General features: G+C 37.2%; 1 protein-coding gene across 3 annotated transcripts in view; it reads right to left on the bottom strand.

Annotated features, from left to right (window-relative positions):
* Nucleotides 1-13,079, bottom strand: part of WDR76 (WD repeat domain 76) — a 52,016-nt gene that overhangs the window by 26,817 nt on the left and 12,120 nt on the right. For all 3 annotated transcript variants that reach the window (XM_025472959.3, XM_025472960.2, XM_035709158.2), the window contains 2 exons: nt 9,614-9,706; nt 7,256-7,311 (listed from right to left, as the gene is read on the bottom strand). In XM_025472959.3, coding sequence (XP_025328744.1) covers nt 7,256-7,311; nt 9,614-9,706 — 149 coding nt within the window. The remainder of the gene's footprint in view (nt 1-7,255; nt 7,312-9,613; nt 9,707-13,079) is intronic.

The raw sequence follows: 13,079 nt of genomic DNA, 5'->3' as shown, positions 1-13,079 counted from the left end.
TATAGTAAACTATACTATATATATATATAGTATATATATATACAGTAAACTCTAGGGCATTCACATAAAAAAAAGGTGGAGGGAAGTATAACTGATATCCTAAGAAAGGAAAGAAAATGATATCACATAAAATGTTTCAGGCACCTGGGTGGCTTGTCAGTTAAGCATCTGACTTTGGCTTAGGTCATGATCCCAGGGTCCGGGGATCAAGCCCCAAGTTGGGCTCCCTGCTCAGCAGGGTGTCTGTTTCTCTCTCTGCCCCTCCCCTCACTTGCTTGCTCTTGCTCTCTCTGTCTCTCTCTCGCAGATAAATAAAATCTTTAAAGGTTTTTTTTTAATTTTTATTTATTTATGATAGTCACACAGAGAGAGAGAGAGAGAGAGAGAGGCAGAGACACAGGCAGAGGGAGAAGCGGGCTCCATGCACCAGGAGCCCGACGTGGGATTCGATCCCGGGTCTCCAGGATCGTGCCCTGGGCGAAAGGCAGGCGCTAAACCGCTGCGCCACCCAGGGATCCCCAAATAAAATCTTTAAAAAAAAAAAGTTTAGTTAAAACCATAAAAGGCAGAAAAAGAGTAGAGGCAAAAACAGGAACAAAAAACAAGGGCAATAAGCAGAAAATATTAACAAATACAACAGATAGAAATACAAATATATCAATAACCACATAAACAAATATGGTAGATAATTAACCAAATTTATCAATACTCACTTTGAATATCAGTGGTCTAAGTGCACCATTAAAACAGATTGTCAGAATTGATCAAATACAATACCAAACATATGTTGCTGTAAGAAACCTACTTTAGATATAAAGATACAAAGAGGGCAGCCGGGTGGCTCAGTGGTTTAGTGCCACCTTCAGCCCAAGACATGATCCTGGAGACCCAGGATTGAGTCCCACGTCAGGCTCCCTGAATGGAGCCTGCTTCTCTCTCTGCCTGTGTCTCTGCCTCTCTCTCTCTCTCTGTGTCTCCCATGAATTAATAAATAAAATCTTTAAAAAAATAAAGATACAAAGATTAAAAGTAAATGAATGGAGAAAAATACACCATGCTAACACAAATCCAAAGAAAGCAGAAGTAGCTACATTAATTTCAGACAGAGCAGACTTCAAAGCAAAGGAAGTTATCATAGAGGGACGCCTAGGTGGCTCAGCGGTTGAGCATCTGCCTGATGCATGCTCAGGGCATGCATGCTCGGGGCATGGTCCCTGGTCACACGATGGGAGTCCTGCATCAGGCTCCCTGCAGGGAGCCTGCTTCTCCCTCTGCCTCTCTCTCTGTGTCTCTCATGAATAAATAAGTAAATAAAATATTTTTTAAAAAAAAAAGGAGAATTTTTTTAATTAAAATTTAAAAAAAGGAAAGTTATTATAAAGAAGGGCATTACATAATGATGAAGGAACGATGAAGGGGAGTCAATTCTCCAAGACAACATAATACAATACACCTAACAACAGAGCACCAAACTATGTAAGGTAAAAACTAATAGAGTTACAAAAATAGGTAGCTCTACTATTTTAGTCAGAGACTTCAACATTCCCCTGTCAGAAATGGAGAGATCCAGCAGGTGGCAAAATCAGCAAGGCACAGTTGAACTCGACACACCATCCATGAAGTAGATATAACCAATATCCATATACCAGTTCATTCAAAAACAGAATACACATTTCTCTCAAACTTAGAATATTCACCAAGGTAGACCACATTCTAGACCATAAAACACACCTTAACAAACTTAAAAGAATAGAAATTTGAAAAGAAATTCATACAATGTTTGCTCTCAGAACACAACCATATTAAACTAGAAATCAATGAGAAAGATACATGGAAAATCCAAAATATATACAGATTAAAAACACACTTCTAATAAACCATGAAATACTACTCAGCCATCAAAAAATGAAATTTGTCATTTGCAACAACATGGATGGAACTAGATGATATTATCCTAAGTGAAATAAGTAAAAAAAGACAATTATCATATCTCATTCACATGTGGAATTTAATAAACAAAACAGAGGATCATAGAGGAAGAGAGTAAAAAATAAAAGAGGATGAAATCAGGGAGACAAACCATAAGAGATTCTGAATCATAGGAAACAAACTGAGGGTCGCTGAAGGAGAGAGGAGTGAGGGTACAGGGTAACTGAGTGATGAACATTAAGGAGAGCACGTGACATAACGGGCACAGGGTATTATATAAGACTGATGAATCACCTCTACTCAGAAATCAATAATAGATTTTATGTTAATTGACTTAATTTAAATAAAATTTTAAAAATAAATAACACATGGATCAAAGAAGGAATCTCAAGAGGACATAATGTTTCTAACTAAATTAAAATGAAAATACAACCTCATAAAATTGTGGGATGTGAGGAAAGCAGTGTTTAGAGGGTAATTTATAATAGTAAATGCATACATTAGGAAAGAAGGTCAAAAATCAGCTAAGTTTCCAACTTAGGAAACTAGAAAAAGAAGAGCAAATTAATCCAAAGTAAAGAGAAGAAAAAAATAATAAAAATTAAGCAGATAAATAAAATTGAAAACAAGAAATCACCAGGGGCAGGGAAGGGGGGTAGATCAATAAAGCCAAAAGTCAGTTCTTCCAAAAAACCATTAAAATCTGGGGCACCTAGGTGGCTCAGTTGGTTAAGCGTCTGACTCTCCATTTCAGCTCAGGTCATGATAGCACAGTCATGAGATCAAGACTCATGTCCAATTCTACGCGAAGTGTGAAGTCTGCTTGAGATTCTCTCTCCCTCTGCCCCTCTCCCTGGCTCGTGCTTGGTATCTTCTCTTTCTCTCTCTCAAAAAAATAAAACATATTTTTTTAAAAAACCAATGAGGGGTGTCTGGTGGCTCAGTCAGTTAAGCATCTGTCTTTGGCTCAGGTCATGATCCCAGGGTCCTGGGATCAAGTTCCGCATTGGACTCCCTGCTTAGCAGGGATCCTGCTTCTCTCTCTCCCTCTGCCTGCTATCCCCCCTGCTTGTGCTATCTCTTTCTCTCTGTCAAATAAATAAATAAATAAATAAATAAATAAATAAACAAACAAACAAACAAACAAACTTAAAAAGCCAGTAAAATTAATAAGCCTCTAGCAAGGCTAACTATGAAAAAAAAATTATCAATATCAGAAAGGAAAGATGGGTCTTACTACAGATCCTATGGACATTAAAAAGATAATAAAGAAATGATATGGACTCTATGCCAACATATTTGATGACCTAGATGAAATGGACAATTCCTTGAAAGACACAACCGTCACAATCTGAATTTGAAATAGATAATCTGGGCAGCCCGGGTGGCTCAGCAGTTTAGTGCCGCCTTCAGCCCAGAGCCTGATCCTGGAGACTCAGGATCGAGTCCCATGTCGGGCTCCCTGAATGGAGCCTGCTTCTCCCTCTGCCTGTGTCTCTGCCTCTCTCTTTCTCATGAATAAATAAAATCAGAGAGAAAGAAAGAAAGAAAGAAAGAAAGAAAGAAAGAAAGAAAGAAAGAGAGAGAGAGAGAGAGAGAGAGAGAGAGAAAGAAAGAAAGAAAGAAAGAAAGAAAGAAAGAAAGAAAGAAAAGAAAAGAAAGAAGGAAGGAAGGAAGAAGGAAGGAAGGAAGGAAGGAAGGAAGGAAGAAAGAAAGAAGAAGAAAGAAAGAAGAAAGAAAGAAAGAAAGAAAGAAAGAAGAAGAAGAAAGAAAGAAAGAAAGAAAGAACGAAAGAAAGAAGAAAGAAAAGAAACGAAAGAAAGAAAGAAAGAAAGGAGGGAGGGAGGGAGATAGGGAGGGAGGGAGGCAAGAAAGGAAAGAAAGAAAGAAAGAAAGAAGAAGAAAGAAAGAAAGAAAGAAAGAAAGAAAGAAAAGAACGAAAGAAAGAAAAAAAAAAGAAAAGAAAAGAAAAGAAAAGGAAAGAAAGAAAAGAAAGAAAAGAAAGAAAAGAAAGAAAAGAAAGAAAAGAAAAGAAAAGAAAAGAAAAGAAAAGAAAAGAAAAGAAAGATAATCTGAGGATGTCTGGGTGGCTCAGCAGCTGAGTGTCTGCCTTTGGATCAGGGCATGACCCCGGGATCAGTCCCAGGATAGAGTCCTGCATCAGGCTCCCTACAGGGAGCCTGCTTCTCCCTCTGCCTGTTTCTCTGCCTCTCATGAATAAATAAGTAAAATCTTAAAAAAAAAAAAAAAAAAATAAGAAAAGAAATAGATAATCTGAATAGGCTTACACCTATTAAAGAAATTATTATCATTAATCAATCAACTTCCAAAATAGAAAGCACCAGGCTGACATAAGTTCACCGGTGAATTTTACCAAACATTTAAGAAAGAAATCATATCAATTCTCTACAATGTCTTTTAGAGGATAGAAGCAGAGAGAATATTACCTACCTAATTCTATGAGGCCAGCATTACCATAATAATAAAACTAAAGACATTTAAAAACAGAGAACTACAGACCAATAATGTCTCATGAGCAGATGCAAAACTCTCAACAAAATAGTACACTGAACCCAACAATATACAAAAAGTACTAAACCAAGTGGGATATATTTGAGGTATGTAAGACTGGTTCAACATTCAAAAATGTCTTAATGTAGCCTATTGAAAATCATTCAAAGTAATCCATCACATCAATAGGCTAAAAAAGCAAAATCATGTGATCCTACTTTCATGATAAAAATATCAGTAAACTAGAGGGGAACCTTCTCAACTTGATAAAGTATCTACAGAAAACCTATAGCTAATGTCATACTTAAATGGTGAGAAACACCAAGCTTTCCCACCAAGATCAGGTACAGGCAAGAATGTCCTTTCTCCCCATTCCTTTTCAGCACTATGCTGATACAGTAAGACAAGAAAAAGAAACAAAGGGTACGCAGATTTGGAAGAAAAAATAAAACTATATTTGTTCAAGAGTTTCCAAGTTGGGGATGCCTGAGTGGCTCAGTCAGTTAAGCATCCAATTCTTGATTTCGGCTAAGGTCATGATCTCAGGATCATAAGATCAAACCCCAAGTCGGTGTCTGCCCTGGGCCTGGAATTCTCTCCCTCTCCCTCTAGCTCTGTCCCTCCCCTCACTTGCTCTTTCTCAAATAAATAAATATTTTTTTTAATAAAAATAAAAAACAAAAGAATTTCCAGGTTGGTGAACACATGGATGTGCTGGGAGAGTTAACACGCTCTGAGAGAGCATTTCCCCATGCCTTGCCCTATGCATCTCTTCCTTTAGTTGTTTTAAGTTATATCCTTTTATAATAAACTAGTAATCTATTAAGTTTTTTTAAAAAGCTGCATTCGCTCATAGATGACCTGACAGTCTATGTAGAAAATTCTAAAAAATGAACAAAAGAACTCTGGAACTAGTAAGTGGTTAGAGCTAAGTTGTAGGATACAAAGTTAATATATAAAAGTCAATTCTTTTCCTATATGATGCAATAACCAAGTGAAATTTGTTGAAGTTAAAAATATAATATCTGGCAGCCCCGGTGGCGCAGCGGTTTAGCGCCACCTTCAGCCTGGAGTATGATCCTGGAGACCCAGGATTGAGTCCCATGGCAGGCTTCCTGTATGGAGCCTGCTTCTCCCTCTGCCTGTGTCTCTGCCCCTCTCTCTCTGTCTCTATGAATAAATAAAATCTTTAAAAATAAAATAAAATTAAAATTAAAAAATAAAAATAAAAATATAATATTATTTACATTAGCACTCATGCAATGAAATACTTAGGTTTAAGTCTAACAAAATATTTCCAAGATCTATATGAAATACACTATAAAACTCTGATGAACAAAATAAAAAAACTAAGTAAATGGAGAGATATTCCATGTTTACAGAGAGTCAAGATGTCAGTTCTTTACACCTTGATCTATAAAGTCACTGTAATCTAAATCAAAATCCCAGAAAGTTATTTTGTGGGTACTGACAAAATGATTGTTTTATATAGAGAGGCAAAAAAGCACAGCATAACCAACATAATATTGATGAACAAAGTTGGAGGACTGACTACCTATGTCAAGACTTACTTTAAAGCTGTAATTGTCTTTAAAGAAAGTAGGGTACTGATGAAAAAATACACAAATCAATGGAACAGAATAGAGAGCCTGCTGATCTTAAAGGAGCAAAAGCAAGATAATGAAGCAAAAATAATCTTTTTAATAAATGGTGCTAGAACAAATGGACAACCACATGCAAACAAACAAAAAAATCAATACCCCCATCACAGAATTAACTCAAAATAGATCGTATATCTAATGTAAAATGCAGAACTATAAAACTTGTACAAGACAACAGGAAAAAACCTAGGTGACCTTGGGTATAGCAATGGTTTTTTAGATAAAACACCGAAAACACAATCTATGAAAGAAAAAATTGATGAAGTAAACATCATTAAAATGAAAAAGTCTGCTCTGCAAAAGACAGAATCCAGAGAATAAGAAGATAAACCACAGACTAGGAGAAAATATTTGCAAAAGATACATCTGATAAAAGATTGTCATCAAAAATATACAAAGAACTCTTAAAATTCAACAATAAAAAACAATTAAAAAATGGGCCAAAGACCTTAACAGATAGTTCATCAAGGTAATACCTAGACAGCAATAAGCATATGAAACGATGCTGTATCATGTTATCAGAGAAATATAAATTAAAAGAACAATGAGACACCAATACACACCTACTAGAATGGTCAAAATCCAGAACACTGACAACACCAAATACTTGTGAAGACATGGAACAACAGGAGACATGGAACAACAGGTTTAAGATTATGGCTTCTCCAGGATCGAGTCTCACGTCAGGCTCCCTGTATGGAGCCTGCTTCTCCCTCTGCCTGTGTCTCTGCCATTCTCCCTCTCTCTGTCTGTCATGAATAAATAAATAAAATCTTAAAAAAAAAAAAAAAAAAAAAAGGGCAGCCTCGATGGCCCAGTGGTTTAGCACCACCTTCAGCCTGGAGTGTGATCCTGGAGACCTGGGATGGAGTCCCGTGTCAGGCTCCCTTTATGGAGCCTGCTTCTCCCTCTGCCTGTGTCTCTGCCTTTCTCTCTTTCTCTCTCTCTCTCTCTCTCTCTCTCTCTCTCTCGTCTCTGCCTTTCTCTCTCTCTCTCTCTCTCTCTCTCTCTGTCATGAATAAATAAATAAAATCTTAAAAAAAAAAAAAGGTTACGGCTTCTGATTTATTATTTTACCACATAACTATTTTTTTCAAATTATAAATAACTCAACAATGCATCGTCGTATAGGCATTATAAACCAAATCTTTTACCTTTTGGATGCAGGAGGCTGTCTCCTCTTTATCATTTCACGGAGCCTTGCAGCTGACTGCAAAATACACAAAACATACATGAAAAGATACTACCTTCTAAAATATTAAGTATGCTGCTTTATCGACACTAAGATCTATATAGGAAATAAAGATCCTTAAGATATACCTGCTCTTGGTAATAGACATGAAACAAACACACTATCAATAATAAAGGCAAGTAAATAATACCATCTAAAGGACTGGGGTACCTGGGTGGCTCAGTTGGTTAAGCATCCAACTCTTGATCTGGGCTCAGGTCTTGACCTCAGGGTCATGAGTTTAAGCCAAATGTCAGTAGTTTAAGCCCCAGTATGGGGCATTAACATTCTTAAAGTACTGACATTCTGATACCTTGGACCAGGTTGCTAATGAGTTTATATGATTAAATATTAAACATTTAATCAAACATACTATTATAAATTAAAAGGTGTAACTTCTACTGCAGGTAATCCTACTTTGATAGTTCCCAGAAAAGTTATATTATACTTCTATAAATAAAATCTTAATTTCTGGGCAGCCCGGGTGGCTCAGCGGTTTAGCGCCTGCCTTCAGCCCAGGGCCTGATCCTGCAGTCCGGGGTGGAGTCCTGTATCAGGCTCCCTACATGGGGCCTGCTTCTCCCTCTGCCTTTATCTCTGCCTCTCTCTCTCTCTCTCTCTCTCTCTGTGTCTCTCATTAATAAATAAAATCTTAAAAAAAATCTTAATTTCTGTTAACTAAAATAAAAATCAGAGATACTTTGTTTAAATTTCTGTTTAGGGCAGCCCTGGTGGCTCAGTGGTTTAGCGCTGTCTGCAGCCCAGGGTGTGATCCTGGAGACCCGGAATCGAGTCCCACATCAGGCTCCCTGCATGGAGTCTGCTTCTCCCTCTGCCTGTGTCTCTGCTTCTCTCTCTCCTCTCTGTGTATTCTCATGAATAAATAAATAAAATCTTAAAAAAAAAAAAAACTTTTAAAAAAATAAATTTGTTTAATTTTCAACTTTTAGTGACTTAATAATGTCATTCCCTCATATTAAGTTGCCCTCCCTTCCCTCAAGATGCAAACACATGCTGAATATTTGGGAATGTGTAACCCAAGAAAACAAGTAATTATTTAATAAAGCCAAGGGCTTATCTTTTGAAGGAAAATACCACACACCCTCCTTCAGGAAGAGCTATCTCACACATAGAAGACTTACCCACAGTGTGAAAGCACAATGTAAATTACACATTTAGTCACAATGATTATAAAACATTAGCATACATCTGGCCATTTATCCTTAAAGTTCACTATACAAAGCATATTTCCACCTATTCCTTACGATTTAAAAAAAGGGGGGGGGGGGGCGCCTGGATGGCTCAGTCAGTTAAGCATCTGCCTTAGACTCAGATAGATCATGATCCCAGGCTCCTGGGATTGAGCTCCACACCTGAGTTCCCTGCTCTGCAGGACCCTGCTGCTCCCTCTACTCTGCTGCCCCCGCCCCCAGCATGTGATCTAATAAATAAATAAATCTTAAAAAAAAAAAAAAGGGAAGGAAAGAAAGAAAAAGTTTATCCTCTCACTCCTTAACTACACAACCCTCAACCCATTCCTCCTACTTCTCCTTTATCATTTGCCTAAAGCAACCACTTGGAACATACCCTGTTCCTCTGAATCCAAGACAGCCATTCATAAGACACCATGATCACCAACAAAAGGGAGGAAAAGCTGCCAGTTAGTTTCAAGATGCCAACTTCAAAAACATTAAAATGAAAAGTCTTAGAATCAATAAAATATGGTAACCTCTTCTTATTAAATGCAAAATTCATTCCTAATTTTACCATCCCTTATCTGATATATGAAACCTGATACTTTGAGTATTTTATTAACCTACAGGCAAGAAGAATGGCATCTTGCTTTTATTTTTTTTTAATTTTTTTTTTAATTTTTATTTATTTATGATAGTCACACAGAGAGAGAGAGAGAGAGAGGCAGAGACATAGGCAGAGGGAGAAGCAGGCTCCATGCACCAGGAGCCCAATGTGGGATTTGATCCCGGGTCTCCAGGATCACGCCCTGGGCCAAAGGCAGGCGCTAAACCGCTGCGCCACCCGGGGATCCCGGCATCTTGCTTTTAATTAGAAATTCCACACAAGGGGTGCCTGGTGGCTCAGTTGTTGAGCATCTGCCTTTGGCTCAGGTTGTGATTCCAGGGAGTACCACACTGGGCTCCCTGCAGGGAGCCTGCTCCTCCCTCTGCCTGTGTGTCTGCCTCTCTCTGTCTCTCCCATGAATAAATAAGTAAAAATCTTTAAAAAAAATAAAAATAAAAAAAGAAAGAAACTCCACACAAACCTCAGACAACTGAAGAGAAGCAAAAAAGTTTGCATTTTCTGATATGTTCTTCAGTCTCTTCCTTTCATATGGTGACAATCCTGAAAATTCATCCTATGAAATTACACCAAAAAAATTCTGGTTACTTTGCATGATCCATAAAAAATGCACCTCACAAAACAATGTGTTGAATTCTCAAATGTATACTTTCCTTCAAATTGCACTTGCTCTATTCATTTTATGCTATCTTAACAAATGGCACACAGCTTTTGATGCATTGGATACTGACTATAAGAGTTTGAATTTGAGATAATCACAAGGTATCTGTATGGCTTCCCAATTAAATTACAAGTGACATATCAGAAGTAATATAACCCAACAGCAACTTATTTCCTACTGGTCATTACTTACACCATTACTCACAGTTATCTTTTTATTAAGCAAAAAGAGAAAGAACTCAGTAATAGAAAATTTTAAATTCATGATGAGTTAATGAAATTTATATAAAATAACAACAACAAAAGAGATAAAGGCACACACAGAAAAGACCATAAAACCAGAGAATCAAGCTTGGATGTCCAATATTCAACTAATAGTTCTAGAGGTAAAAAGAGGAGCTAATGGATGCCTGGGTGGGTCAGCGGTGAGTGTCTGCATTTGACTCAGGGAGTAATCCTGGAGTCCCAGAATCCAGTCCCACATTGGCCTTCCTGCATGGAGCCTGCTTCTCCTTCTGCCTATGTCTCTGTCTCTCTCTCTATCTCTGTCTCTCATGAATGAATAAATAAAAAAATCTTTTAAAAAAATAAAATAAAAGGAAAAATAAATTTTAAAAATAAAAAAAAAAGAGAAGCCCAGAAAATGGAGGAGAAAGTTATTAGAGAAATAAGAAAATTTCTGGAAACTAAAGATATGAGTTTCCATATTCAAAGGCCCAATGATTATGCAGCACAACAAATGAAAAGAGACCAAAGCTTACACAGGTCATCACATAATTTAACACCTGAGATAAGATTTAAAAAAAAAAAAAAAAACTGCAGATAAGGAAAAAAAGATTATAAAGAAGCAGGAATCAGAATGATATTAACTTCTCAATAATGAAGGGAGCTGGAAGACAATGGAAGAGTATTAAAAATTTTAAGGAAAAGTTATTTTCAACTTACAATTCTAAATCCAATTAAACCACCAATCAAATGTACAGCTAAAAACTTTTTCAGATACGTCAACTATCTCTCCTACACCTGTTCTCAGGAAGCTACTATAAACCATACTTCACCAAAATGAGAGAAAAAGCTAAAAAATAGGGCAGCCCCAGTGGCTCAGCGGTTTCATGCCGCCTTTAGCCCACGGCCTGATCCTGGAGTCCCAGGATCGAGTCCCGTGTTGGGCTCCCTGCACGGAGCCTGCTTCTCCCTCTGCCTGGGTCTCTGCCTCTCTCTCTAACCCTCTCTCTCTCTCTCTCTCTGTATTTCTCATGAATGCATAAATAAAATTTAAAAAAAAAAAAAAAAAGCTAAAAACTAGATCCAAGACAGGATCCAAGGTACAGAAGTTCCAGCACAAGAGTGATAAAAAGTAAAAGAAATTAAAAGAAAAATGATAAAAGGCCAAGAAAGGATTAAACAGCCCAGAATGAAGTAGGAAGGTGGAGGTCCCCAGGAATTGTTTCATGGAAAAAAATATAGATAGATAGATAGATAGATAGATAGATAGATAGATAGATAGATAGATAGGCAGGCGATCCCTGGGTGGCTCAGCAGTGTGGCGCCTGCCTTCACACCCAGGGCGTGATCCTGGAGTCCCAAGATCCAGTCCAGCATCGGGCTCCCTGCATGGAGCCTGCTTCTCTCTCTGCCTGTGTCTCTGCCTCTCTCTCTGTCTCTCATGAATAAATAAATTTAAAAAAAACTATATAGATATATAAAGCCATTAGAATTCTTTGTTACAACTCTGCCAGAGTTTCATCTGTACCTAGTAAGGAGGTGAGAAGGGAAAGGAGTGGGTGGGCACAAATGTATAAGGTGAGCATGAATGAAACAAGTCTTTATCTTCCATATTAAGTCAACAGATAACACGGAAGAAATAAAAGCTAGAAAGGTTGAAAGTATAATTTGTTTCCTGGGGAGCAGTAATCAGAAAGAGAATTATGTGGCAGAAAACTGCTGGGTGTTTTGATTTGTTTCTGAGTACATATGTGTGTATATATGGAATTACCTATATATACACACACACACAATGTGGAATTATAGAACTTAAATGTGGATGTACATGTATTACTTTGATCAAAATAAAAATTTTTCCTCACATACACAAAATAATAGTGGCAGCAAAGGTTAAAGTTTATTGTGTCACTGCCTTTACAATTGTTTTTCAGAGAAAAGCATCACCACCCATCATCAAGGACTTCCTAAGATTCTATTTCAAAATCAAAGAAACAAACAACAAAAAAAAAAAAGCAAAAAAAAAAAAAAAAATCAAAGAAACAAATTTAAATGATTCTACTTACCACAGAAACAATTTTAAAAATTAAGAAAAATAATCGGTATCTTTAAGTGGAATGTATAATTCAAACTATTCTTTTTTTTTTTAAGATTTTATTTATTTATTCATGAGATATACAGAAAGAAAGCAAGAAACACAGGCAGAGGTAGAAGCAGGCTCCCTCTAGGGAGCCTGATATGGAACTCAATCCCAGGACCCCGGAATCACGACCTGAGCCAAAGGCAGACGCTCAACCGCTGAGCCACCCAGGTGCCCTCAAAGTATTCTTACCCATCACCCACTTCTCAAAAACTTGCAACATGTAGGGATGCCTGGATGGCTCAGCGGTTAAGCGTCTGCCTTTGGCCCAGGTTGTGATCCTGGTGACCCGGGATCGAGTCCCACATTGGGTTCCCTGCATGGAGCTTGCTTCTCCCTCTGCCTATGTCTCTGCCTCTCTCTCTGTCTCTCATGGGTAAATAAATAAAATATTAAAAAAAAAAAAAAACTTGCAACACGTAACAGGAAAACCAAGCAAAGTGGGCTTTCAAAATAAACATATATAGGCAATAAACATTTTTTTAAAAACTCCACTATCTTCAGAAACACTTAAGAAGTTACTGTATCCATAAAACAGGGGATGCTATGCTCAAAAAAAAGATCAAAGTAACTTGAATTAAAAACCTAATGTCAAAAATTCACAAACTGTATGAATCCATTTATATAACATTCTCAAAATGACAAAATTGTAGAGATACAAAACGAATCAGTTCAAGGCCCACACTGGACTCTACTTAAAATACATTTTAAAAAAGAAAGAAAGAGCCTAAAGGTTTTTATGGAGATGGAATAGTTCGATAGTTCTGTATCTTCACTGTCATGCAGTTATACCAATCAACATGTGATAAAATGATACAGAATTATACATATACCTTGTAAGATGTGAATTTCCCAGTTTTGATACTGTGATATAGAACATGTACCCATTGGGAAAAACTGAGTGAAG

This window comes from Canis lupus, chromosome 30, assembly GCF_003254725.2.
Source record: "Canis lupus dingo isolate Sandy chromosome 30, ASM325472v2, whole genome shotgun sequence".
NCBI lineage: Eukaryota > Metazoa > Chordata > Mammalia > Carnivora > Canidae > Canis > Canis lupus.
Note: the sequence above shows the minus strand (reverse complement) of the source record. Positions and strands in the feature narration are given on the sequence as shown.